At 49.0% G+C, this 26,496-nt stretch overlaps 13 protein-coding genes across 13 annotated transcripts, besides 3 other annotated features; 6 read left to right on the top strand and 7 right to left on the bottom strand.

Annotated features, from left to right (window-relative positions):
- Positions 1–1,261: 1,261 nt before the first annotated feature.
- Positions 1,262–2,251, top strand: ACLA_063260 (putative allergen Asp F4-like; the record flags this gene model as incomplete). Its single annotated transcript, XM_001273784.1, has 1 exon — positions 1,262–2,251. One exon carries the CDS (start codon positions 1,262–1,264, stop codon positions 2,249–2,251), a length of 990 nt encoding a protein of 329 aa, XP_001273785.1.
- A 1,451-nt stretch (positions 2,252–3,702) lies between these two features.
- ACLA_063270 (putative protein kinase) lies at positions 3,703–5,131 on the bottom strand (the record flags this gene model as incomplete). Its single annotated transcript, XM_001273785.1, has 4 exons — positions 3,703–4,053; positions 4,115–4,410; positions 4,464–4,754; positions 4,945–5,131. 4 exons carry the CDS (start codon positions 5,129–5,131, stop codon positions 3,703–3,705), a joined length of 1,125 nt encoding a protein of 374 aa, XP_001273786.1.
- Positions 5,132–5,993: 862 nt separating this feature from the next.
- Positions 5,994–6,014: a microsatellite.
- Positions 6,015–7,876: 1,862 nt separating this feature from the next.
- Positions 7,877–8,558, bottom strand: ACLA_063280 (GNAT family N-acetyltransferase; the record flags this gene model as incomplete). Its single annotated transcript, XM_001273786.1, has 2 exons — positions 7,877–8,357; positions 8,407–8,558. 2 exons carry the CDS (start codon positions 8,556–8,558, stop codon positions 7,877–7,879), a joined length of 633 nt encoding a protein of 210 aa, XP_001273787.1.
- A 334-nt stretch (positions 8,559–8,892) lies between these two features.
- On the bottom strand, positions 8,893–9,875 carry ACLA_063290 (putative 2OG-Fe(II) oxygenase family oxidoreductase; the record flags this gene model as incomplete). Its single annotated transcript, XM_001273787.1, has 2 exons — positions 8,893–9,472; positions 9,526–9,875. The coding sequence occupies 2 exons, from the start codon at positions 9,873–9,875 to the stop codon at positions 8,893–8,895; spliced, it is 930 nt and encodes a 309-aa protein (XP_001273788.1).
- Positions 9,876–10,236: 361 nt separating this feature from the next.
- Positions 10,237–10,260: a microsatellite.
- Positions 10,261–10,351: 91 nt separating this feature from the next.
- Positions 10,352–11,377, top strand: ACLA_063300 (oxidase ustYa family protein; the record flags this gene model as incomplete). The annotated part of the gene is made up of 4 exons (XM_001273788.1): positions 10,352–10,643; positions 10,710–10,805; positions 10,862–10,989; positions 11,054–11,377. The coding sequence occupies 4 exons, from the start codon at positions 10,352–10,354 to the stop codon at positions 11,375–11,377; spliced, it is 840 nt and encodes a 279-aa protein (XP_001273789.1).
- A 701-nt stretch (positions 11,378–12,078) lies between these two features.
- ACLA_063310 (oxidase ustYa family protein) lies at positions 12,079–12,981 on the top strand (the record flags this gene model as incomplete). The annotated part of the gene is made up of 3 exons (XM_001273789.1): positions 12,079–12,415; positions 12,475–12,617; positions 12,691–12,981. The coding sequence occupies 3 exons, from the start codon at positions 12,079–12,081 to the stop codon at positions 12,979–12,981; spliced, it is 771 nt and encodes a 256-aa protein (XP_001273790.1).
- Positions 12,982–14,039: 1,058 nt separating this feature from the next.
- ACLA_063320 (uncharacterized protein) lies at positions 14,040–14,528 on the bottom strand (the record flags this gene model as incomplete). Its single annotated transcript, XM_001273790.1, has 1 exon — positions 14,040–14,528. One exon carries the CDS (start codon positions 14,526–14,528, stop codon positions 14,040–14,042), a length of 489 nt encoding a protein of 162 aa, XP_001273791.1.
- Positions 14,080–14,347: a microsatellite.
- A 2,389-nt stretch (positions 14,529–16,917) lies between the features above and the next one.
- On the top strand, positions 16,918–17,538 carry ACLA_063330 (GNAT family N-acetyltransferase; the record flags this gene model as incomplete). The annotated part of the gene is made up of 1 exon (XM_001273791.1): positions 16,918–17,538. The coding sequence occupies one exon, from the start codon at positions 16,918–16,920 to the stop codon at positions 17,536–17,538; it is 621 nt and encodes a 206-aa protein (XP_001273792.1).
- A 220-nt stretch (positions 17,539–17,758) lies between these two features.
- On the bottom strand, positions 17,759–18,940 carry ACLA_063340 (FAD-dependent oxidoreductase; the record flags this gene model as incomplete). Its single annotated transcript, XM_001273792.1, has 1 exon — positions 17,759–18,940. One exon carries the CDS (start codon positions 18,938–18,940, stop codon positions 17,759–17,761), a length of 1,182 nt encoding a protein of 393 aa, XP_001273793.1.
- A 411-nt stretch (positions 18,941–19,351) lies between these two features.
- On the bottom strand, positions 19,352–20,383 carry ACLA_063350 (uncharacterized protein; the record flags this gene model as incomplete). Its single annotated transcript, XM_001273793.1, has 1 exon — positions 19,352–20,383. The coding sequence occupies one exon, from the start codon at positions 20,381–20,383 to the stop codon at positions 19,352–19,354; it is 1,032 nt and encodes a 343-aa protein (XP_001273794.1).
- Positions 20,384–21,295: 912 nt separating this feature from the next.
- Positions 21,296–22,162, top strand: ACLA_063360 (aldolase; the record flags this gene model as incomplete). The annotated part of the gene is made up of 1 exon (XM_001273794.1): positions 21,296–22,162. One exon carries the CDS (start codon positions 21,296–21,298, stop codon positions 22,160–22,162), a length of 867 nt encoding a protein of 288 aa, XP_001273795.1.
- An 845-nt stretch (positions 22,163–23,007) lies between these two features.
- ACLA_063370 (2OG-Fe dioxygenase family protein) lies at positions 23,008–23,985 on the bottom strand (the record flags this gene model as incomplete). The annotated part of the gene is made up of 1 exon (XM_001273795.1): positions 23,008–23,985. The coding sequence occupies one exon, from the start codon at positions 23,983–23,985 to the stop codon at positions 23,008–23,010; it is 978 nt and encodes a 325-aa protein (XP_001273796.1).
- Positions 23,986–25,305: 1,320 nt separating this feature from the next.
- Positions 25,306–25,563, top strand: ACLA_063380 (uncharacterized protein; the record flags this gene model as incomplete). Its single annotated transcript, XM_001273796.1, has 1 exon — positions 25,306–25,563. One exon carries the CDS (start codon positions 25,306–25,308, stop codon positions 25,561–25,563), a length of 258 nt encoding a protein of 85 aa, XP_001273797.1.
- Between the last annotated feature and the right edge of the window lie 933 nt (positions 25,564–26,496).

Below are 26,496 nucleotides of genomic sequence, written 5' to 3' on the forward strand. Positions count from 1 at the left end.
CGCAAGTCGGAGATAGAGTTGCTGGAAGAGTTGGCGTAGCTACTCCACCAGCCCAGTCCCTACAGCCGCACTAAAAGAGGATCTGCTCTTTGACTGGCGAGATTTTGGAGTGTCCTTGACTCACATGCTCTCGGCGACGGATCAGTTGAATGCTTCGAATCTGCTGTAGGAGGGAGAGGACCACATATTGTCAACCGATCCTTGATTATGGGCTATATTCTGTTCAATAGCCTATATGCTTGCTGTCGAGTATGTTATGAACATAACGAAGGTGGATGATATGAAGAAAAACCGGAGGATGCTGTTCAATCGTAGACAGCCTCATGTTTAGCAGATTTGGGTCCATTTATTTTGGAGCCTCCTTTTGAAGCACAACCAGAAATTGGTACTTGACTTCTCATGTCTCTGGTTATTTGGGGGGAAGGGCGAAAACACCGGATAGTGATATCGCAATGTGGCCCAAATGTTGACGTCCATCGTCGAATATTTGATGCACCGCGCGAACCCTCTAAAAACCCAACAATAGACAGGAATCACAAGGACAAGGTATCCTGCATATGCCCTCGAAGGTTTCTATTCGGAATTACAATCCTGACTTAACCTTTCTATCGAGATCGAGTCTACCCATGCTGGGTATAAAGAATGAAAACCTCTCGACAACGCCATGGCAAGCCAAAGCATGGTACCACCTTGGCCAAGTGGCTATTCTGCGAATCATAGTGACACCATCTCACTGCTCCATGTGGTAAACAGGATCTAAACATTGTTCATCGCTGGCATCCGTGGTCTAGAATGGGGGAGAATGCTGACAATGCAAGGGACATTGCGCATAGAGGAAGGGTGGCATGTTAGTACCTGGATGGAACTTGGAACGCCAACAATCAGCAGTAATCAATTTTAAGGATTATGATCTTCTAGGCTACTTATATCAGTCGTCTTGCTTGCTCGCGTGGGCTCTGCTTCTGCTATGTGGTTACCCCAGATGTCTTTCTGCCAGCTGAACCACAAACATGATGAAAATCCTTTCTTCTTCAATATGAACGTTCTTTACTCAGGATGATTATCGTGTGTCTTCATGTCTTCAAACTTCCAGTCACTCTGTATAAGACAATCAATAGTCGACTCTAGACTGCCGTTCTTTCGTATTCACACTTTGAACATTGGTTCCTAAACCCAAAATCATTCCTTAAGCTCCTCGAGAGCGTCCTCATTCGTCACTCCTTTCAGCTGGCATCAGCCTCACAGATATTGCGCACCTAGGATGAAGTGGGAGTCGCTCCTTTTTATCGCCATCGCTGCTGGCTCGGCACTGGCTCGAAAGCATGACATGCGTGATCATGTCCATATTCATCATCACCAACCGGTTTTGAAGGCTAGATTGAGAGCTAGAGGACTTGAAAATGTCCCCAAGAGCCCAGATATGCAACCTGAAATCCACATGGAATCCGCCACAGTGCACAACACTGTCTCCAAGAGTCAGCGTACCACAAGGGCCTATATTGATAGCTCTCGGCCCCTCGATGTCCTTCCAGTAAGAACAAGGACGGTACCTAGAACGAGCAGAGTTGCTGCAAGGAGTACTTCCGGGGAGCAGGCCAGCTGGATCATGATCCCCTCCAACGGAGTATACCGTACGGCCGGCTTCGGCGAGCGCACCCGGCCTTCAGGCTCCGGTATCGATTACAGCGGTAATGTCGGGAACCCGTGGGGCAGCAACATCATCCAGATTAGCGAGGACTCTGCTTGGCAGTACCAATACGTTGTCCAGATCAGAGGGAGCAGCACAAGGGAGTGGACAGTCGTCTTCTGGAACAAGATCGGCCCCGACGGCAAGATGGGCGGATGGTATGGGCACTCGGCGCTGACCTTGACCCTTCCCCCGGGGACAGCGATGTATGTCGCGTTTGACGCAGACTCCCAAGGCGCATGGGGCGCTGCAGAGGGGCGCTCCCTGCCCACGGATGCGTTTGGAGGTTATGCGTGCACGTGGGGAGAGTTTGATTTTGGCAACTCGGGGAATGGTGGATGGTCCGGGTGGGATGTATCGGCGATCCAGGCGCAGAATGCGAAGATGCCGGTACAGGGGATGAGGATCTGTGATTATACGGGAGAAAAGTGCTCATCCGTCACGACTAATGCGGCGAGTGTGGTGAATGCTTATACTGCAGCTGAGGCCGCTATTGATGGCATAGGAGGAAGTTTGAAGCCGGGGCCTGTCAGGCTTGTGGTCGAGTTGGATTATAATGGGTGATGGTGATGTATATACTATCAAACCTGCAGTTCATGACATATACGATAATGGAGCTCACAGTTGTACTTCTACAGTGACGGTGCGCTGTTCCCAGTCGGGCTCAAACTCCATCGATTCTCTCTGTACGGCGCGACACTCTGGACAGATGCCATGGACATCAACATCTGACCAGAAAATAGTCTTCTCTATTAAAGATAGTGTTTGTTTGATCTCAGCATACTGCTCCGATGCATGATGTAGCTCCTCCAACCACTTACCATGCAAGTTGTCTGGACACGTTGATAGCTCAGTGGTGTTCCTTATACAATTCCTCTACGAGCCACCTCTGGATGCCACTTGGAATGAGCAAGAGCAATAGTACCTCCAGAGTTAGTAAGAAGACATAGCTTTTGTGGCCATCTCGAGAATCAAAATATATACAGCGTCTTTGCTGAGATGGTATTCTTTTGCTCAACTGCGAGCTCATCCACTGCTTGTGGAAGAAGTGATCGGCGAAATACCATCATACTACTGTTGCAAGATGGTAAGATCCATTTATGGGAGATGCTCAGTAAGGATTTTCAACAGAATACTTCAGCCTCTTCGAGAGTTTGGCCGTCGTCAAGATTTCAAAGCTTGCTTTTAACCTTCAACAACCAGAGGAGTTTGGATGTTCTGCTTGACTGTTTCAACCAATTCAAGAATAGAGGAAGATCCCAGAAACTAGCCAGCTGGCGAACTGTGTTTCCTCTCGGTCGTCCGATGGGGTAAAATACATTTCGCTCAAGTTTGGTGGAGGGAAAGCTGGGGCTCAAAGCCAAACAGCTGCTAAAGGATGAAACAGAAATATTAAAAGGAGTAGGACACTTAGTTTAACTTATTTCTCTTGGGCTTATAGTTGGCTGTAGAGTGGCACAACCTAACTGCTATACCTTCACCATAACCTAACCATAACCACATAGGTAGGTTAAGGTATAAGGATCTATCTATTTAGATTAAACTGGGATGCTGTACTCTCAACAACCTGGACAATGTCACAGTGCATGGCCACAGTATGGCCGCTCCCACACATGACCCCCTGTGACCACAACCTCATGTTGATTTCCGCCCTTGTTTGTAGCTCTGCAAGCTACATCCTGTCTATGTACCTGAGGATAGCCTGACTGTAGCATGCCCATTTCGTTAGCTCCTAATCTATCTGTTCTATCTGGACCTGCACCTTGACAGACAACCTGGACGACGGTGCAGATACTTCGACCCGCTCAGACCCTATTCCGTAGCCTTGGAATAATTATGCGCCGGTTGAGTATGGTACATATAGAGATTCTTTGTGTGTTCTTGTTGCCAATATTCTGGGTATATTGGAGCATCTGGTAGGGTGCCATATTCCTCTATCCCACACGCAGAATTTTTCAGGATAGTATAACTGTCATGTTTCTTTTGTTCAGCTGCACTACTTGCTTATCCTGCCCTCACTCCCCTAGCCCCTTCATCAGCCACTCGTCGTATAAGAGTTCCAAAGCCGTCGGCCGGTCCTCGGGATTCCACTGCAAGGCCATCCGGAGCCACCGTAAAAACCCTTCTTTGTCTTCCCCTTCAACCTTCTCGGCCAGGCTCTCAAGGGTAATATCTGGAATTGGGGCTACTTCCTTCCAGTTGCCCAACTCATCCCAGAAGACCGAACTGAGGTGTCTCTGTTCCCGGAATTCAGGTGGCGGAGGGCCTAGCACGGCAACCAGTTCTGCCATATGGACCCGGTCATCAAATACGCCATTTGAGTTTTTGCCATTGATAAGGGTGCGCGGGCTGACGATGTCCCAGGCCTAAATATACCAAAATATCAGCATTTTCTTGCTAAGCAAAAGTTAGAATATTTCCACTCACGACCATGGCAACATTCCATATATCCACCTTGTAACCCCAGCTCGACCTCAAAATCACTTCAGGAGCTCTATAAACGTTTGGCATGATATCATCATCGTGCTCCTCATCGCTCAATCGAGCTTCCCCAAAATCAGCGAGAATTGGCAGCCCACCTCTTGGAACGAAACCTAAAGTCTTGTAGATTATTCGGTCTTGAAGCATCTTTCTAGGTGATGGGTCTGTAACTTCAGCTTCTTCGAATCGGGAAAGATAGCTTGTCTCTGGTCCGGGAAGTAGTAGGTTCTTCAGCTGAAGATCTGTGACAGCGTTAGGCCTATAATATAAGGTCTTCAAGCGGATTAAGCATTACCAGTATGGATGATATGACAATCTGAATGCAGGAAATCCAATGCGATAAGTAGCTGTCGGATACCAGGCTTCATATCATCAAGGGTCATTACATGCCCAGGAGACATCTTCACCAGAACATCTGCACTCATTCCAAGAGGCTCATGAACAAGGCAGATGTGACGGCCATGAGGGCCTTGGATATAAAAATGGTCGAGGAGTTTGCGAATGAAGTTTCTGCCAGGATGTTTTGTTTCCACTAAATTCATGTGCTTGTAGATGTGCAGCTCTCGCTCATGGTCCTGATTTTGGCCTGTTACATAAACTTTTAAGACAACTTATGTTGATGCACTGGTTTAAAGCATGCTATTAGAATCACCAACATCTAGTTAGACTGAAGAGAACCCACCGCACCTACATCAAGTCTTTCGCAAGCCAAACTGTTGAGGTTACTCCGTACCCTATTTTGGCAAGTGTTTGATACCGATCATTGAATACCTCACCCTGGTTGACTGGGTAGTATTTCTCAGGTTGGTAATTTGGCAGTGTCTCCTCCTCAAGCTCGATGGACTGGTCAAGCAACTTGAATCCTGAGGTGGGAAACACTCTCGGGGTGCACGTCCACTGCGGCGACGACAGAACTGTTTGATGCGGCACAGCCGTGGCTCTTGGACTAGACCGTAGGGACATTCGGCGACAGCAAGAAGTGGAGGGTAGAGACTTAGTGAAGCCCCTGTGAGCACTTCGGATACAAACAGTCCAAGAGTTTCGCGCGGCTCGCTGCATCATGAAGTTGAGCGCAGAAGAGGCCCGGGGCAGCTCGGGCGCGTAGGCTAAGGTGGTAAAGCAAAGTTCAGAGGAGAAAGGAGTCGGGGTGGATTCAAGGGTACCTACCCAGGTAGACACAGCGCTGAGTTAATTACCTAAGCACTCATTATAGAATCTAATTTTTATCCTAAAATATTAGATACCTATACTAGGGATGCTATAATAGCTTCTTACCTCTTAAAGACCTCTTCACTAAAGATCTAACTACTTAATAAGATAATAATAAGTGCTAATTAATAAGTAAAAGGTACTACCATAAATTAGATAGTAAATAGGCCTTATATACCTATAGATATTAGATATCTAAGAGTATAATATAATCTTAGGCTATAACTAGTTATAGAGTATAAACCTATAGATTAACAGTAGTTTGAATCCAAATAACTGCTGAATTAAAACCAAAGGATTCCTCTAGGTTGGGATGAACAGTCTACCTAGGGGGGGGGTCTCTCTAGATATAGAATTATATAAAATAAAAGTAACTATATAGATCAGAGTAGGATAGGTATTAGATATAGGTAGTAAGAGGATAATATAGGGGAAGATATATAGCTTAGTAGTAGGCTACTTTAGTTATAGTAATATTTATTTTTATTAATATTTCTTATATCTTCTTTATAGTTATAAGATTCAGGTGTATAGATACTAGATTCCTACTTTAACTAGCAACATGCCTGCATAGCTAGTTATTCCAATAGATAGGCTCTAACAGGTTAATAGAATCTTGATTGATTGATTGATTGATCTTATTGGGTATGATGCGGTTGGGGGTTTGCACTTCATTAGCCGAAAGGATGCCCAGGCCAAGACCCTTGGCCAGTGAATTAAGCTGGAAGAGGTCGAGTACCATGTGCAACAGGTGCTGCTAGTCAATGGAGGTAATTATTCAGTGTTGGTGGTGTTTGTCTGTCCTGCTACAGTGGCGGATGCGGATGAGGGCCCTGACAATAGGTTTCATGCCCTTGACCTGAGTTCCTTCCCATATTATGATCACTCAGAGTTAAGCAGTTGACTTAAGAGTAAGTTGCCGTCGGCCATGGCACCATTTGTCTACGTGCCCATGAATCACATTCCTCTCAACACATCTATCCAATGTTGTTTTCAGTCGCCTCATCTCCGGAAGAGGAGCCACCCTCAGTGTGACTAAGGATACTCCCCCCACCACGAGGTCCTGGCCTCTATCCAGCAGTAACAGCTCAATGAGATGCTGTTTGAATCCACCGTGCTGTCACATATTATGCGCTCGTGCACAAACTGTTCAGCAAACACAACATATGGCTCCGTTTTCTAGTACTAGAATATTAAGGAGAACCAGACAGCGACTTTCTCTGGCACACCAGTCTAATTAGACATCATACCCGTGGAGTTTCGACCGGAGCAACTGTGGGTGCTTATCAAGCCCAATAGACAGGGGCTTAAGGTTACCCTGTTCTATACTACAGCTGTTATGGCTCAAGAGCAAGTAGAGCTACTTAGGGATCAGTTTTGTCGGTATGTGGAAATAGGGGAAACATAGAAGGAATGTAGATGTTGCTTGCTGTATATAGATTGACCAGCATGCACTGTTTTAAGACCCTGTGTTAAGATGAGGCATACATATGAAAAAGGCAAGAGAAAGCATATCCACACTATGTAAGGCATTGCCAGCACCCACAAGAATTTCAATGTCCTCAAACGAAGGTGCACCATGAGCAACAGCTATGGTAAACAGATCCTGGTCAAGATAAAGTCCAGGGGAATGTTTTAGAAACAAAACACCACCATGACATCAGTGTCATTCCTTCGCATGTCCCATTCCATGCTTGGAATCTGCTTAACACACCTTTCGCTTGACAGGATCCTGGCGGAGAAGAAAGACAGTGATCTTATAGTTGAGGGCCTTCCAAAAAGCCCACAGAATGAGACCATCTAATGAGTGACAGGTTTCTCCATGTTTCATGCCGAGGTGAATTTAATAGACTTTAGCTATCCCACCATCTCCCACACCCTTAATGTGAACGTGATGCTGCTGGTGTCAAAGAATGGAGACGGAAGATCTAACCATGAGTGATTAGTGTCGTTCATCCGCTGTGGGTTCAGACCCTTTCGATCCAAGACCTTATCGAATACCATGCGCAGTTTGGACAGCCCATTATGACCCCCCAAAAGGTTTCCGAGGCTGTGGTGAAGCAGCTAATCAGGGGGAATGGAGGTCAGGCCGTGGTCCCCTCATCCTATGGCGATGCGGCTATGATCCATAGGCTTCCGAGCTGGATCCAGGAATATGTACTTGCGAGATGACTCCTCGCAACAGTTCCTCCAATTAAGACGCCCACTGCCCTTGCCAACGATATGCTGCAAGCCAGGCGCCGATTCTTTGTAGCTAAACGTGGCTTCTTGTTCACCCAGCCTGCGTGGACCGCCTATAGGCTTTTAATCGGTGTTTCTGGACCCAGAGACGTTCAGGATTCGAAGGCTTGCTCTTCGGAATTGTAGAAAACGGCCCTGAATTTGCTTCAATTCCATGCAGACCTAATCTTTGTGATTGGAATTCTAGACATGTCTGCGCATTATAACAGTTTGAAACTTAGCATCATCAACCCTTCATATAGAGAGGTCATTTATTCATCAAACCCGGGGCTTTTCTAATCCACAAAGCAGCAGCTCATCCTGCTCATATCTCGCCTCTCTAAATACCTTAAACCCACACTTCTTCAGCACCTTGACGGAGCCAATATTCGGCTTCTCACAGATGGCAAAGATCTTCTCGACCTCTTCACCATTCCCGGAGCTCTGTTGCTCTCGACGAGGTAATGCCCACCACGCCTCGAGAAACTTCCCCAAGGCCTCGGTAGCGTATCCCTTACCCCAGTATTCGGGCTGAATGCAGTACCCGATTTCTGGACAGGGAACGAGTTCATTCAGATAGACTGCTCCGATTACTCGTCCATCACTTGGCGATGCTTCCGAGGCAGTTCCTGAGCATCCTCGTTCGATAATTGCATAGGCGAAACTACCGCCAAGGATGTCTTCGGGACCCTCGGTGAAGATCTTTGACGCCATCCATTCCCGGGTATCTTGGATGGACTGGTGGGGCGTTTTGGGATGGCTAGGATATGTTAGGCCGAAGTAGCTGACCGAAGGTAGAGAATACATACTTCATTGCCGCAATTTCAGGTCTTGAGCGGATGGCGAAGAGATCCTCGACGTCCGAGTTAACCATGGGACGCAGAACCAGCTGAGGAGTCTTGAGCACGGGGAGAGGATCAGCGAGGATTACTCGAACACTTTGACTGGGGAGGAGATCCATTTTGTATGGTTTGAGGTAGAATTTACGCCTGGAGAAGGTCTTCTTAGTTGAGGGGTTGGAAGGCATCAACTCTCGAGAGTCAACTGTGAAATTTTTTTAGACTAGCGTGCTGACAGCTGACAGTGACAAAATCAATAATAATATGAGAGACGGGATTGACTCTGCTCTGTACACTAACGTGCGATCGCCGCTGGTTTCTCTAGTTGCTAGCTAAATATGCTCGTCGTTCATCTGTCCATCTTCAACAATGCTGATAATAATATCTATGGAGCAACATCGTTAGCAATGATCTTCTTGCATCAGGTTTTCAAGATCATTTTGCCGAAATTCGCCGTTAAGAACTCTCCTGAGCATTGTTACTCTCCTCAAAGATGTTATCCCTCCTCGTGAAAATGTTCAATCCGTACTTCTTACCCTGTCGAACCGGCATTCCTGCATGCCAGACACCAGGATGCCCGGTCCCATTCTCATACAGATTTCGCCAGAAGACCGCATTGCCACGGAGGACCTTGAACCCGACACCACCCGCTTGCCGGTTGTCCTCGTTATCTTCGCAGTCAATGAACCGGCACCAGTGCGCCGGGAACGAGCCTCGATAGTGCGGAAACTGGGTCGAGCCACCGACACAGCCATCGCATTCCAGGTATGCAAAGATAGTGGACACGCGCGGGTTCTCCATCCCGCCGAACCAGTCAAAGTGTGGTCGGAACTGGTCGTTGATGCCGTACTTGACAACCTGCAGGTCTTCCAAACGGTTGAGAGATTGGAAGCCTTGGAAGTCCATAGTACGCTGCTCGATACAGGCAACAACAGGGTCACGAGGGAGAACTGCAGACTGTGAGGACCGGATCGAAGTGTCGTACTCGTCAAGTCTATAGCCCTTTGAGACTGGGGACTCCATGAAGCGAGATTCACTGGTATGAACGTCAGTATGTTTCGCCGATCTCTGGAGGGGAGGGCTACTAACGCCAGGTGCTGCAGATATACAGTCTCGTCGTGGCTGAGATAATCCTCGATGTAGACTATCAAAGGATCTGTCGTGAATATATGTGTTTGGTACTTCTGAGCCGGACACTGAATCGAATACTGTTTGTACATGGCTTCAAAGGTTCTGCTCTCATTCTGCATCTTACTGAAGACTTCTGAGATGCTGGTCAGGGGAAACTGGATTGTCTCTAGCGAGCTCTTGAAGAGTTCGGGATCCAGTTTCACTGCGGCAATGCTCAGAAGACTGATTAGAGCCGCAGCAACTCCCCAGCGAATGCTTTTGGTCTTTGGCTCTGTGGGAGCGTCTCCCTTTGTCCGCTCCGTACTCATTGTGGCCTGAGTATAGAATAAAAAAAAGACGTACGAGATCAAGAGATCGGATATTCAGGACGAGGTTGTCAAGCAGAGATGGGACAATCCAAGCTTATCCATATATACGCAGATGTCTGAGCTTAGCCCCTCATCCATTCTGGGAGTATCATTGAGAAGAAAGAAAAAATAAATAAGGAAAAAGCGAGGCATGAAGGCTGAGACCCTTTGGAGAATAATACCGTATAAATTCTCCAATGCAAGAATTGCCTAGAAGAAGTGAGTGGTTCGAGAGGCGTAAAATAAAATTACTCTTGGTAAATTTCAATCATCCATACGCACTGCTCGTCCAGTTTCCTGGGTAGTAGTATATTATGAACATCATTTCTCACACATTTCTCACACATGGCCACTCGAGTTTCAATAAAAAGCATATCATATACTCACCAGACAACTGCGGATTTGACTGAACTCAAACACTGTTGTGTTCTATAATCATGGTCCTGCAACACTCTGACCGAGATTACGACAAGAACTCTAGAGAGTCATCCTCCACTCTACTTCAACACCACGAGGATGGCTTTTCCGGACAGTATGCGCCTTCGGGGAGACTCAGAGAGTACGCTGGGCCGTCCAGAAGGTGGCAAGACTGGATCAAATGGAGCGTTATCTTTGCCAACACGGCACTATTCATTGCGAGCATCACATTGTTTGTCAAGAGTGTTTCGGTGAAGCAGGACTGTCCGTCCGTTCATAAGCCCTCTTGGGCAGAGCAATTCGAGCCTGACTGTGAGAACATGCACCTTCCATAGAGTAAGCTATGGCATTGAATTAACCGGACTACGACTTCTCCAGTGCGATACGACAGCCGGGTGACCTTTCAACCACACTCGTACTTCGGCGGTCCGCCATCTAACGAGACAAACGAGATGTGGCAGCGACTGTCTCCTCGTAAGTCTAACATCCTCTGAGTCTGCCGAAGGACGACTTGGGCTGATTTCTACTAGCGGGAGATGGAATTGTGGAAGTTCCTATCGAGTTGGCGAAGAATCTCCCGGCTTCATTGCCTGCGCCAAACAATCCTGACACAATGCTTGTGTATGGAGTCTCGGTATTTCATCAGCTTCACTGTCTTGTGAGTCAATTTTCAAGATACGATGCCTGCCAATAGACATATCTAAAGAGTCTAACCACTGCAGAACTTCCTTCGCTTTGCCTACTACCCAGAATCCGTGGTCGATTACCCTCCTAACGAGATTGCCTTCCACCGAGACCACTGCCTCGACTACATCCGACAGGCATTGATATGCCATGCCGACGCAACCTTTGAGCCTCTGACACAAGTGGGCATCAATGGAATGGGCGCTATTCATCAGTGTCGGGACTTTGAGAAAGTCTTTTCCTGGGCATACGAGCATCGCTCAGACAAAGTACATTCAGGATACACTGGCGGAAAGGTCACCCATACACCGGGTCACCGCAATGACTTTGACGAGGAACAAGGGACTGGGCATCACCATTGAGTTTGTTTTTGTGATTTTCTTGAAAAACAAAAAAAGTTCAGGGTCACTTGAGTACAATGTACTACGCAATTTCATGGTAATTTGAAGATCTGGTCCGGTTTTGTAAAGCATCTGTTCCCAAGGCCTTACTTAACGTGCTCTATTTTCAGCAAGCGTGCCAAGTAAGGAAATGCCTTGGCCATCATCTGCTCTGAAGATAGGCAACCAAACGGACTTTGAATCAGCAACTTCGCCTTGCAATCAGTTCCGTCGTTTATCTGCAAGAGAACGAGGCAACCTTATTCGACAACCTTGCGTTTGAAAGCAACGAGTCGTCACTAAGCCGAAAATATCCTCAATGAGGCTGTAAGCGGCATAGGAATTCCGACTGCATGCATGTGTATGTGGATTTTAGGTAATTAGTGTATGGGGGAATCTCCTTCGAAAAATACAAATTCTAGCCACCGATGTTATACAATACCAAGGCATGCGTCAAATGGATCTGTCGACCTAGAGGCTAGAGGGGCTGTCCAAGACGAGCTTTCGATTGACATGTTCTGCGACGCAGGATTAATAATGTAGCAGTATAATCTCGCTGCTCCGAGATACAGAGGGTATGAGGCCATTATCCCAGAACACTTCTGTCTGGTGGTCTTCCCAGCCCATCTCAGCTACTCTTTCTCATTCCTTTCCACAAGTCCTCGAGTCTCGCAACTCACAACATGGCAATCTTCAAAACACACAAATCCGAGTCCACCTACCACGCGGTACAAGGGAGCGACGAAGAGCATGACCAGGCCCCCGTGGCAAGGGTAAACTACAAGCAGCCGAGATATCTTCTTCTACCCTGTCTCGTACTTTTCCTCTCCGTTGGGTGGGCAGTGACCGCGGTTTCATTCTGGAAGTCCATGAAGAGCAGTGATGGCCCGTTACATGTCTATACATTTACTCCCATTCCCAAGGACGTTTTTGAACCGGTGAAGAAGGTCTTCCAACCAGATGATCGATACATTGGCAACTCAATGGAGGTTGACCACCACTGGGATGCGCTGGTAGCAGGTACTTACCCCGGAGAGAATAGAGAACAGAACTTGCAGTGATTGACAACTCTCGCCTAGGACATGACGCTGTCTGGATAGAAGATCCAGCAAAATGGAATCTACCACAGGGGATTGTTGCTCCCTTTGACCACCCAAATGAAACAGATCCGCCGCAGCAGGATTTCTATGTCATATCTATCCTACATCAACTGCATTGTCTGGTAGGTACAAAAACTCTCGGGCAATTTGTCTTTGAAGACCTCTAATTATTGTGAATGTCATGACACGATACAGAACATGATCCGATTCCAGTTCTGGCAAGCTCGCAATGGGGTCAACCTCGATATTGAGCACGACGCTTTCAAATGGAACGTCCATGTGCTTCATTGCTTCGAATACCTCCGACAAGCAATCTCGTGCGGTGGAGATCTCATCATTGAAGGATCAAGTCCTATCAAGGTGGGCAAGGGACATGCTACTTCCGTGACGGGCTGGGGAGTCGAGCACGACTGCATCAACTTCGAACGTCTGAGACAGTTCCAGATTGACCAGGAAAGGAAGTACAATGAGACGTGGCAGAGGTAGATTTGAGATTACAAAATACTATCTATGCTCGTTAGAGTGCTTAGACAAACAAACCAATGCTGATCGTTCCGCGTACCTACTATCCGGGACTACCACCCGCTTGTATTTTGTTCAGACTACACAAGCGTACTCCGATATCCCTGTACTAATCCGTAGCCAAACCTTAAGCTTAAGCCGACATAGCATTACCTATCTTCGTTGGAGCTTCTGGGAGGGGCAGTTGTGGGTACCAGCGCCGGCAGGGAGTAGTGAGTACTATGAATGCAGTACAGCACTACTGCAGACCCCTCTATCCTAATGGGTCTCTTGGAATCTGGGGTGTACAGTTATCCTTGCGTCCGGACCCCTCACTTCTCTCTTCTCCATCCTACTATATGTCGACATCCCGTCCCTTGCTTTGATTCTTTCTTTGCTCTAAGATCCCGCGCCAGACTTTCAACCAAAGTCACTAATCCCGAATGCGCATTTTTCAATGCACCCTATCTCTTGGGGTCAAATCTATGCAGTCTTCAGAAAGAATGTGACCTCAGGCTCTCGACGAGTAAGATACGAAACCCATATGTCTCGTTTGCTCCGCGTTACTCGCCCCTCCGTCAGTGCTCAATGAGGCAATCTGTCTTGCATCTAGGGCTTATCGCCTTCAGTCAACCGCCTCATTTACGCACGAAAGGATGTTTACTAAGGGAAGCTGCCGTCTAGCCTACTACAAGCAGCACTACCAACTCGAGTCATGAGGCAATGCTATTATTGCATGATGCAGCTAATCTCCTCCCGTCTGTCTCAAACTATTTGACGGATCACGCTCTCAACGACAGACTACAGAGGACCGTCAGTGTTATGCTGGTGAACCACCATTGGCAATACAAAAAAATATCAAGAGATCTGCAAAGTACTACTTGATTGAAGCATGAGAACGAAGCTATGATTTTTTTTTTAAACTTGACAGCTCAATTGTATCTTTTTGCATTCTAACGCATAACATGTACAGGAGTTTTTCAGACCCCTCCTGTCCCGGTCCTTTTGATCGTGTTGGCTCATAAGATCACCCACATCATTTCTTACTCGCGCTCGACCACTTCGGCCTCAGCAACATCCCGCTTGGCAGTGGAGGCCCAGACGTACGCTGGTTCCTGAGTGTCACGTTTGGCAGTGGAAGCCCAAACGTACGCTGGTTCCTGAGTGTCACGTTTGGCAGTCGAAGCCCAAACATACGCTGGTTCCTGAGTGTCACGTTTGGCGGTGGAGGCCCAGACGTACGCTGGTTCCTGAGTGTCACGTTTGGCGGTGGAGGCCCAGACGTACGCTGGTTCCTGAGTGTCGCGTTTGGCAGTCGAAGCCCAAACGTACGCTGGTTCCTGGGTGTCACGCTTTCCGGTGGACTTTCCAGTAGAAGCCCAGACATAAGCGGGCTCCTGGGTGTCACGTTTGGCAGCAGAGGCCCAGACGTAGGCGGGCTCTGCTTGGGCTCCCTCGGCGGGGATTGCAACAGCAGCAGAGAGGGTTGCAAAGGAAACAGCCAAAGCGGCGAGAGTAAAGGTAGTCTTCATCGTGATGCTTGACGAACTGTCAGACCTTTGTGACCTTGACAGTTTCAAGAAGGAAGAAACTTACGTGATAGAGTTTTTTCTGAGTGGGGATATGTTTTCTGAGGGAGGTGCCGTGAGGAAGAACTTCTTATTGAGATTGTGAGTTGTGCCAGTTGGAGACCAAAAATAGAGGCGAACATCCCGGTATTTGTGCTTTCTGGGGCACGAGAATCTACGACCTTCATCACCTCATTGTAGGCTGCATAAGGGCTGGTTGACTTCTCAGCTCAACACAGCCTGTTGATCGTCGAGTCCGACAGGCTATCGCAAACCCCCTCCCCCTCCTCCGCGAGCTCAGGATTGCATTTTGTCCTGCACAAGGTAGTTCAGGATGTGGGAACCAAGCTCCATTGCTCAGCTTCTGTACGCTGATCAGGTGGGAAAGAACAAGGCACCAACAAAGGCAAACTGGAATGTGGTCCGCCTTCGTCCACGGATGTAGAAAATAATGCCTCTCCCACAGGATTCGGGATGAGGTGATTCACTGACTCCGTTGTCTTGGTGTTTTATCACGCAAGCTAGCAGAAAGCGAGGCGGCCATCAAGGGATATTTGCTGCAATGTAACGTTGAAATCAGTGGAACGGGCGATATCAGGTTTCTATAGGTCTTGAGGCATTAAGACCGTGGGTAGGAAGGCGGCTAGGGAGGAGTTTGAAGGTGTGTATACAGTATTTTCGATCTATGTCTATACCCAGAGAGGACAGGGAAAAGGTAGATTTGAAAATTTCACATATTTCTAGCGGTAACTACCAGCATGATACCGTAGTTTCTCCCCAAATGTCGGTATAATGGCGACTGCTGATATGTCAAGCTCCAGCGGCACGGGTCAGAAATCGATCTTCCTTCCCGGAACGAAAGATCCTTCGACAGTCATTTCAACTGCGGAGGACAAGGTCCTTCTGTGTCTGACTTCCCCATTTTCTGAGCTCTCAAAACTTCCATCCCTCTGATCTCTCTGGTCGCCGAAGTCTCCCTGTCGCAACGATGCCACAGGGGCAATTTTACTCATTCTTCTCGCTCGACAAGTCGAGAAGATATTCAGTGCCATCGGAGAAGAACCCCCGAGACTCAGAAGAGGGCCTGGAATCTGATGCCACACTGTTAGGGCCGTCCCATGATCCTCCAAGCCGCTCTCCTAGAACTATTGCAAAAGTAACCACCATCGTGATCTCCTTCTGCCTTGGTGTCGTTGTCGCGAACATTGCGGCCTACGTACTCCCCAAGTATCATTTTGTCTGAGGACTCGATATCAAGACTCCAGTGCCCGATGCAGTTTTCGCGCCTCGGGTGAAGGTTCCTTATGTGCCTGATTCACGGTACTACGGGAGCGGGGAGAGTGTGGACAAGGAATGGAGGGAGCTCACGAGGGGTATCATCATATCTTTCCCATCACTGAAAATGCCAGTTGATAAGAGAGTAACACTTTGATTTAGGAGGGGATGCGATCTGGCTCGAGAATCCATCAACCTACGGTCTAGCCAAGGGGATTGCAGATCCATTCGACAGGCAGTCCCCCGACGAGCGCTTCTACGTTCTGTCCAATCTACACCAGATTCATTGTCTGGTATGTGCACACATCATGTACCATTGCTGAGAATCCGTACTGACTGCGTCCTTTCAGAACGTCGTTCGAATGAGATTCAGGCAGTATGAGTCCCGGCAGGGGCAGGCAGTCAACGAATCCGAGGCTGCGATAGCAGACTGGAAGGAGCACACTGACCACTGTATTGAATATCTCCGTCTATCCGTGATGTGTGGGGATTTTATGGTTCTTGAACCGGACAGTCCCCCCGATACTCCCACCGAGCTGACAGCAGGTGGACTGGGTTGGGGAGTGGTTCACGAATGTATTGATTTTGAAGCTTTGACAAAGTGGCAGGCAGAGCAGAGGAGTATTTACGAGCAAAAGATAGTCCAACAGTAGCAGATTTCCCAATTTTAATCGTACAAGATTGCTGCTGATGTGCCAGTGACTTCTGTGCTAGGGTTAGCGTATGATAACGTCGAGCCTCAAGATAGTAAATAACAACCACAGAGGGTCGAGTTGAGGCGATCGGAATGGAAAGATTAGGACTCCGATGCCACTAGTTCTAGTCGAAGGCGATAAGATATTCTACTGCTTACTGATCTGTTAGTAGCAGCTATCCCTGTTTTCTTTGTTATATAGTTCTGAGACTCCCCCGCCTCCACTATCTTTCTATTTCCCCCCTCTACCGGTCCTGTTAAGGATATATCTGCACTTTATTCAAGTCCTTTCTGCTCTTTTCACCATTATTACTCAGTATCTATCTCTGAATTACTGAATATACTACTAAAGCCCAAAGAAATCCCATCCTACCATATCAGACCATGACGATCGACAATACCTGGTCGCCTTCCCCAACATTCAGCATCCCAACCGCACGCCTCCATATATCATACTTCCAGCCTGAGAACCCGGAACACAGTGACTTTCTTATCCGTCTCTGGAATACCGATGATTTTATCCAGTCCTGTGGCAAGACTGGCATCACTACACCTGAAAAGGCCTCTGCGTTTCTGCGCAACCGCGTCTTAGCAGACTACAACCGGAACAAATACGGCATGTTCCTCGTCTCCTTGAAACCACACGAAGGAGCCTCGCTTGCAGAGAGCAGATTGATTGGGACCGTCTCTTTGATGAAAGGCGAGCCGCCCAATGCATACCTAGCTCCGGATATTGGCTACGCGACTTTGCCCGAGGAGAGCGGCAAGGGGTATGCAACAGAGGCTGCGATTGGATTGTTGGACTATGCCCGTCGCGAACTGGACGTTGACGGGGTGTTTGGGTTCTGCAGCAAGGATGACTCTCGCAGTCGACGGGTGTTGGAGAAGATCGGCCTGGAGTTCCGAGGGGAGAAGAAGTTGAAGGTCTTTGGGGGGAATGAAAGTGCTGTGTATGCGCTTCCTAGTATGAGCCAGGATCTGAAGGAATATGGTATCGATGATTAAGAGGCGTCGTAGGCTTGGGAGAATGTTTGGGGGCTTGGAGGTTGTTGACTGATATCTTACTTCGTCTGCACAAGACGGGTTCTCCTCATCTACCCTGCGGGCAAGAGATGCGATATGAGAGGGCAAATCTGCATTAGGAAAAGGCGAAGAGCGACTCTATATACCAAGAATACTATTGTCTATCAACCTTGCCACTCTATACAGGTTCATAGGCTTCATATTATACACTATACAGTACCGCTGATTCATGAGATTGCATTTCATCCAGCCCACTAGCATAAGCAGATCTGAAGAATCCAGCAAGAGCCTCGGCTCCATTCTCCCCAAACATCATCCGTCCAGTATTGTATGTCTCCTCGGCCTTTTCTCCTGCACGCGACACCATATCCAGCTCAAACTCTCTCAGCAACGGTTCCAGCGCCTGCAGGAAGGACTCCAGGTCCCGCCCAGCAGTCCGCGCCTTGATAATAGCGCGACCCAGCAACAGCGCATCCCACATGGCCAGGTTGACTCCCTCGCCAGCCCACGGGCACATTAGGTGCGCTGCATCACCGATGATTGTTACACCAGCTTTATGCTGCCACGACACACCAATAGGTAGCATGTACAGCGGTTTGATATCCAGGACTGCCGCAGGGTTATCCGCCGATTCCTCATCGCAGGCCGTAGCGACCAGCTTCTTAATGACCGGGCCCCAGCTCCCAAGCAGCGCGTTATCATCTAACATCAGCTGCTTCGCGAGCGCGGCGGGCTTGCCTGCTAATCCCGCGGCAGAAGCAAAACGCTCGTCGGCCGAAAAGAGTATAATGTAGACGCGCACCGAATCGTCCGGTCCACGCTGCGACAGGACGCCGTGTCGGAGGCCAAGGGCAGCAAAGCTACCGCGGCCGACAAAGGCAGCGAGATCTGGATATTTGGCTGTGATATGGCGGATCGTGACGGTGATATTCTGCATCCCTGCATAGTGCGGTTTGACGTCCGACAGAAGAGTGCGGATTCGCGACCAGGCGCCGTCGGCCCCGATGACAAGGTCGAATGTCTGTGTGCCATAGCCATCGAACTCTAGTTCCGTCTTGGTGCTGTTTGGTGTTGTGAAGCGCGCTGAGATGAGTTTGTGGCCCCATTTGATCGCCTCGGCTGGTAACTGGGAGCTCAAAAGCTTTGTGAGTGCGTGCCGGGAGATCTCAGGGCGCTCACTCAGCTCTCCTTCATCTGCATAGAGTATTATATAACCGTCTTTATCGGCCACGATTTGTGCTTCTGCGCAGTCGCCGGTGAGCTGAAGGAATTCATTGTATAGCCCGCACTCTCTGATAGCTGCGAGACCGGACTCTTCGTGGAGATCAAGCATTCCAGACGGTTTGGCTAGATCCTCGTCGGTTGGTTTCTGGCGGAGATCCATGTTTATGTACTACAAGGCCCAGAGTCAGCCCGGCTGGGCCAGCGCCAATGATGGCGACTCTTGGGGAAGTCATCTCAGATCCCGATCAGGATGAATACTCTTGTATGTATGTTGACCACATGAATAGCGACCTGGGATTTATAGTGCAGTGTTTCTGCCTAGAATGCGTCCTGAAAAGCTGCTGCCTTGAATGGACACCGTCGTCGGCTTTTGGATCTCCGTAACGTTCGTGTTGGGATCGATAGGATTGGATCGCTTAAGGCTGCTGCTGAATTCCAAGTCATACATGTTATGTTCTAGCTCGTAGTGCTCGAGAAAAGGGTATCAGACATAAGATTCGCTTCCACAGGGGACCCCGATGATTCAAAGGGTTGTGCCATCCTGGGTCAGAAACAGGCAGGCTGGTTTACTTCATCCTCTAATACCCAGATTCCTAAAATCCTCCAGCGCATTCTCGTCGTCCATGTCCACATCATCATCAAACTCTCCCTCTTCCTCGTCATCGGACCCGCCGAGGACCATCTCGTAGAACATGTCCCGAATCAAGTCGCGCATCGCCTGCTCATGTCCATCCTGAAGTGCCATCAGATCCAACAAGCGCTGCTTGGGCTTCCACTCAGTTACATCGGCCCCGTCGACTTCAAACAGAGCTTCGGGAAGATGCATCCGGAAGTAGGCGAGCAGCATCGTGCCCACTCCCATGACATACTCCGTCGACAAGGAGATACTGTTCTCGTCGCGATCCAGTCTCGTCGCTAGCCCAGCCACATCGCGCGCCGTCAGATAGTCAGTAAAATCGGCCTTGGGAAGCTCGGCGCCCTCCCGGCCGCAGTACTGAATAAGCTCGAGGGTCTCGTCCCAGTCGACCGTGTGCTGATCGCACAGCAGCGCCAGCAGGAGGTACGTCGGACATTCGCTGAAGGCATTCTGGCCAAAAATCACCTTGTTGAATGCCTCGGCCTCGGCCTCGAGACGTCCGTTGAACGGCTTCCAGAAAGCCTTGTGCCATGGATCGGCAGCCTTGGCCGAGGGATGGGACGGGGCATCCTCCTTGACGCTGGCCGGGAGGTACTTTTCATAGCGCGCAAAAGCCCACATGTCGTGCAAGTTGTCGAGTTCTTCGCCCATTTTGGTCTTGGTGGCCAAATCGAAGCACAGACGGGCGGGTCCCTTGCTCTCTATTGATTTTTCGAAGTTGTTGATTTCTGCGACGGCACTCTCCCGTGCTTGTGTGTTCTGGGCGGCACTTGGTCGCTCCATGAGAGTCTGGCAGGCTTTGGTGTACGCCTGGAGCGACCTGTAACATGACTCCGGTGCATTCAGACGCAGATGGAGCCTTATTGAATCCGCAAAGTTGATCCGTTCCTCCAGTTCTTCGCTGGTGGTGGAGCTGGAAATCCCCGTGAACGGCCGCGGAGGGGCAAGGTACCGAAGGGGATTCATCTTTCCCCGGGTTTTTGAAGTACTAAATGCTGATTCTATGCTAGCAGATCCGATCCGATGGCCTTGGAATATCAGTTCTTTCCCATGAAATATGGCGGGTGGAGAGGGTGAAATCTCTTCTCAGCACTCAATTGGGCGTTTGGAGCTAAGCCATCGTTTCCCCACATCTCCATCCTGTAAATAACTACTATGTATGGTCTAGATAGAGTCTATCCAACAAAGCCTCAGAAGAGAGGATACATAATTGCTAATCAGTGCTTCGCCGTAGGTATCGGCACCTCGAAGGCCAGAACAGTGCATAGAAGAGAAGAGGAGAGTGATTGTAAGATAGGGTCGCAGCTTTCAAGACTGAGCGGCAGTGTGGTTTCCCTTACATCGGAATAGTCGTCCCTGATAGGCATACTCAACGCTTTGGCGTCTGGCGTATCAGTGACTGCTACTCACGGATCAGTCTGTTGGTTGGCAGGCGAGATAGTTTATCTCAGTGCTCAACTTCGAATGTACTCTGTAGTTGCTCGGTAAAAGCAAAAGCAATAATGGCAATCAATCTCCCCCAAGCCCGCGTTGGCCCCTCAGAAGGATGATCAACTCCTTCTTCTGCATATCATTATCATCTCACACCAGTTGATTTGCTATCATCGCCAGGTTCCGATGCCCCCGCTGTGGGAACGAGGAACAATGCACTGCTGCGGTGGCACGTTCAGATTGGCCGATATCGACTAGGATGACAACAAATTTTAGAAGACAACCACAAAAAAAAGACCCAATTTTGTGATTCTTACGCCTTGGAGTGTCATTAATCCATCAATTAAACCGGATTCTATATGTACACCCCCAGTTCATCGCAATATTCCCACAAGATACATCTTCCCCCCCCCCCCCCAAGGCAGTTGACAAGACAGACCAAGCACCATGGCACCATCGCTCAACGATGAACAAACTAAAGGGAACAACACCACTCAATTAACCCCCCTCGAAGCCATTTCCCACGGCGGCCCAACTCTCAGCGGTCCTCCCAAATTCCCCAGCTTCGCCGAACAAAGAACTCACCAACTGGCCCATCTGGCAGGCACGTTCCGTCATTGGGCGCGCCAGGGCTACGTCTTCGGCTTCTCAGGCCACATCTCCTACCGCGATCCAGAGTACCCGGATGCCTTCTGGACGAACCCGCTCGGCGTGCACTTTGGCCTCCTCAAGGCCTCGGACATGATTCTCGTCAATCTGTCCGGCGAGGTGATCGGCGGGAATCGGTCGAGACCGGCCAACACGGCGGGCTTTCTCATCCACGCTGCCGTGCACAAGGCGCGACCCGATGTTCATGCGGTCTGCCACTGCCACAGTCCGGCAGGGAAGGCGTGGTCGACGTTCAACCGCCGGTTAGACATGATTACGCAGGATGCGTGCAAGTTCTTCCGTGACGCGCATGCCGTGTATGACTCGTACGGCGGGGTGGTACTGGCGGCGGAGGAGGGGGATCGGATCGCCAGTGCCCTTGGGCCGAAGGGCAAGGGATGTATCTTGCGCAATCATGGGCTGTTGACGGTGGGACAGACGGTGGATGAGGCGGCGTGGCTGTTCGACGCGCTGGAGCATGCTTGTCGGGATCAGCTGGCTGTTGAAGCGGCGATGGCTGGGGGTGCCGTGAAGAAGGTCATTATCGAGGACGAGGAGGCCGAGTATAACTTCAGCATGGAGGCGGATCCGGCGTATTGCTATGCGGAGTTCCAGGTCTACTATGAGTATGAGAAGTATATGAGCAAGGAGGATTTCACGGCGTGAATCTTCTAATGACTATGTGCTAGAACCAGGTTACTTTCTTCGATTCGTGGTTCGGTTCTTGAGATTTATGTAAGTCAAGCATCTAAGTACTACTAGGGTTCTTCTATTCGAAAGAGGAATGAGGGTGGATTTAGTGAACTCAGCGCAGATTGTCTATCTATCTACTCCGTAGTATTGACCGCCATTTCGTGGGAGGCTACTGTAGGGTTCACCTTCGTGCATCGCATTCAATTTCCAATTTATGGGAAGATGCGGTGAACAGTCCAGGATCCCTTGGGAAACCAGTAATCCGATGAGCACGCCAGGTACACGCTCCACGTATTGGTCAAGGAGGATGACACTTCTTATGGGGCATGCAGGTGTCTGCAGATCTGTCCCCGTGTGATGTGATAGATCCAGAGATTGATAATTTCGGCTGATCCATGCTACAGGGAGAGTCGTTATTCCTGATTTAGAATAGCTAGATAAACTACTCCATAAGTTCTCAAAAAGTAGATGAATCTCAGATTGGCACGGCAGGGCTCCCCCTTGGCAATATGTATGCATGATGATGCTAGTTTGTATATCTCAAAATTGAGTCCAACTGTCCAAGTAATACTGAATACACAAAATGCAATTGTAAAACAAACCAGCCGCTTTCTTTTCTTTCCTTTTTTTTTTCTGACAATGAATTCTCAGAGACAATGGGCTTGATTCGGCGGCCTATCATTTCAGTCCCGCTCAACAATAGGGAGATCCACGCCGGATCCAAACACCAAATATTCGGAGCTTGGCAGATTGATTGATCCATCGCAGGGATCACTGCATAGCCACCTCAAACTCGGACTCGTTGGGAGAAATTTTTTTCACGGAAACCAGAGGGGAAACTCCATCGGCATGTCCAGATGCGGTTTGGGAGAGTCCAGATGTTCCGAGATGTGGCCCTTGGTGACAGGTTTCCGGGTGAAGAAAATCAACATGTCTCGCGTCGCTCGCACCCGCGGGTCAATAGGCTCGAGGGGCGAGAGACTGTGTTTTCGCTCGTTGTCCACAATGATGAGAGTGTCGAGGAATTGGAGATGGTGTACTCGCCCGGCCATGTGCTTCGCCGTCGTCTCCTCGTAGTCGATCCCGGTCTGCTCCTCGTTGTAGTGCATGAAGGTCACACAGCTGCGAGGGTCCATGTTGCGGCTGCCCAGATATGTGGTCATGGTATGGTCGACCCCGTCGGTGTGCACGCCTTCCAGGGCCGGCTCTCCTAGAATCTCGGATGTAGTCACGGTACGCAGGTTGAAGACGGTCGAGATCCACTTGTGGCTGTTGTAGTCGAGCTTCTGTCTGAGATGAGTTTGCACCCCGTGGAAAACCATGAACTTGAACAGCAACAGAGCCTGGAATACTGTATTCAACTGCAGGTCGTTTCCGATTTCCTCGAAACGCCGTATTTGTCCGGAATCATGTCGCTTAAAATCTTCTTCGACGGATAGAGCAAAGGGTTGGAACTCCAATCGGCGCACAGAACGCGTGTCAAGGTCGAAGCAGAACCGTCCATTTTTGGACTCGCGAAAGGGTAGAGTTGGGTCGGTGCGAAGGCCATCGCTGACGGTCTGAATGGCTTCAAAATGCTCATCTTGCGCACCGAGCCCCTTGAGGATGGGTACCATCGCAGCACTCTCGACGAACACGAAGCGGTCTTTGATGTATCGCTCCCTAATCTCCACAATCTTTGAGATGGCTGCGTAGTACTGGGGCGCATGGGTTCTTTCATGAGGGTTGAGATTCCTATGTTCCAACCCTGGGTTGGGAGCAAACTCCCTCGGCACAGCTACGGCTGCCGCAGCCATTGCTCGCTGGAGAATTGGCTGGACAGAGAAGCACCTGCATTGTGACGCTCGAAAGAGAGGGACTTTTGTATAGAGACTTCTGGACAGCATTTTGTTTGGTCTAGGGGGCGGAGGAGGCGGTTTTTAAGAATTGAGGCTTTCGTAGAGGCACGGGGGACATGACAGATTCGTGGTGAGTGTCGAATTATAAGGGACTCTTGCTGCCTCAATCAATACCTTGACTGCATGCATATCGATCTTCCTAGGGTCATGGCTTGCATCGTTCAGCCAGCCAACTGCAATAGTGTACATGCCAGTGCCCAATAACGGGACGCAACTGGCTCAATGACTGGAATTTCAATACAAACGTCTGCGATAGTCTGTATTTCCTTCTCTAAAACTGTGGTTCTAAACCCTTTCGCACCGAGAATTGACCAAGGATATGACATCGCATGCATGACAGCATGACGCCATGATCCCACCTGTCACCCAAAACAACCCAAAGTTGAGGACTCCTTCCTGCAGATGCGTGATATGATGGTAGCTCCTCTCGCAGATTGACGTGGCAGCTTCAGAGGCGTTTATATCCGAGACTCATTGCGGGCCTGCAGCTGTAGTTGATCCTTCATGCTGATCCTTGCTGCTGAATCTGGATTGTCGCTTGTTTCATGCATGCAATATCCATCGGGGCGGGGTCCACAGCTTGGGCCATCCATGCTAGCCTGCTATTAAATGCCAATACTAGATATATAGTAGCTGCAGATTGCCCCGCCTCTGATGCCTAGCAGGAAAAGGATCCCTGGAGCACGATCATCACAGCTCCATCCGATATCAGGGGGAGCATTCACTTCTTCGGGATGAACCACTTTTCTTTCGATTCCGGAAATCCAAGACCCGAAAGAAGCTGTTGTCAAGATGCTTCGTTTAACCGAAGGCTCACTGACCAGAAGAATACAATCTACACAGTATGTCTCTTTCCGAATGTCTCTATAACCATATCAGGACTTCAGTCTAGTCTGGAATAGCCAAGCTCACGTGTGGAACTAAATGATGGTGGCCTAATTGACAGATTCCTTGCCAATCTCACTCATTTCCACTCTTTGACAAACTAATCAGCTGTTCCATATCAGCTTCCTCATTTGTCCCTGCGTCTATATCTTCTTGAATTTGAAGGGAGTGGGTTGAGAGCCAACAAGGGAAACTCCATCGGCATTGCAGCTTGTACACTGACAAGCAGACGGCCATCTTGGCTTGACTCGAACATTTTAGGAGTGCTACGAAACCTGGATTTTGCACAAACTATTCTCCCTCATACTCTCCAGGTGAACTACAAGAATCCTCATGGCTAGTATCGGCATGAGTGCAAGTCTTGACTCTGTTCTGCACGTAGCGACACAGATCGCTCAGCTGAGCTGCATCTATCCCTGCGATGCCCAAGTCCCACAAAAGACGCAGAAGCAATATCTCCAGGATGTATCAGCTTTGATAGAGGCGCTCGCTTGCATGAAACAGACTGTTACCCTTGAGACGGAACTCTCCCGTCTTTCAGTTTCGCGCTTGCCCTCTTCAGACGATGGCATCCTGGCAGAGGGCTATTGAAAACTTTCGCATCTGTATCCTGATTTTGCTTCTCAAGCCGTTCCAGGACTGTGAGCTGGGATCGTACAGTGAGATGCTCCAAAAGCTCCGAGCAGCCTTTGAGGATGATCTGTCCAGCTGGGCTCAGTAGATCTCACGAATATCTTCCATGCGGCACATAAACTGACGAGAGAATAATGCAACAGACAATGGCTCAGATCAAACAGGCTCTTTCTCGCTCTCTGGTATCATGATGAGGCATTGCATGGTATCAATTGCTGATTGTTAACTAGAACAATCCCGCAGTCTCCTGCTCGTATGGCTTCCTTCGCCGGAATCCTCACTCCGAAACAGAACATTGGCTGTACCAGGTACAGGACAATGGTTCATTGAAGTCCGAAGCAGTGCAGTCATGAGTGAGAGGATCATCCATGCTATTGTGGTGTCATGGTCAGCGCAAGTACTTCAATGGCGAAATCCCAAATCTCGTGGCTGACAGATCTCCAGCTGGAGTCGGAAAGATCCAGCGCGTAGGTAATCAACACGAAAAAAATAAACATAAAATGCATTAATCAAATACTGAGTATATCCTCGCTGCAGCTCGGTTCTAATCGATTATCTGAAAACCGAAGAAAATGCTTTGGATGCATACGTCTTCTGCGGTTCAGATTCACAGAATAGACATACGACACTGATGCTGTTAACTGGACCGACAAAAGAGGCCGCCCTCTATCACATCTTGCCGCCGAGCATGGGGACCTTTGCCTTTTGACGGCTCTCTTATCCTGCGATGCCCGAGTGGGTATCGCCGACAATGATGACTATTTTGCTATTCATTGCGCCAGTTTTACACAGAAAATTGATGCATTGCAGATGCTTCTTCCAATGACCATCACGGCATGCTCGAACGACAACAGTCACTACTGCCGAGAGAATCTTCAACAGAAACCATGA

This window comes from Aspergillus clavatus, genomic scaffold (genome assembly GCF_000002715.2).
Source record: "Aspergillus clavatus NRRL 1 1099423829796 genomic scaffold, whole genome shotgun sequence".
Classification (NCBI taxonomy): domain Eukaryota; kingdom Fungi; phylum Ascomycota; class Eurotiomycetes; order Eurotiales; family Aspergillaceae; genus Aspergillus; species Aspergillus clavatus.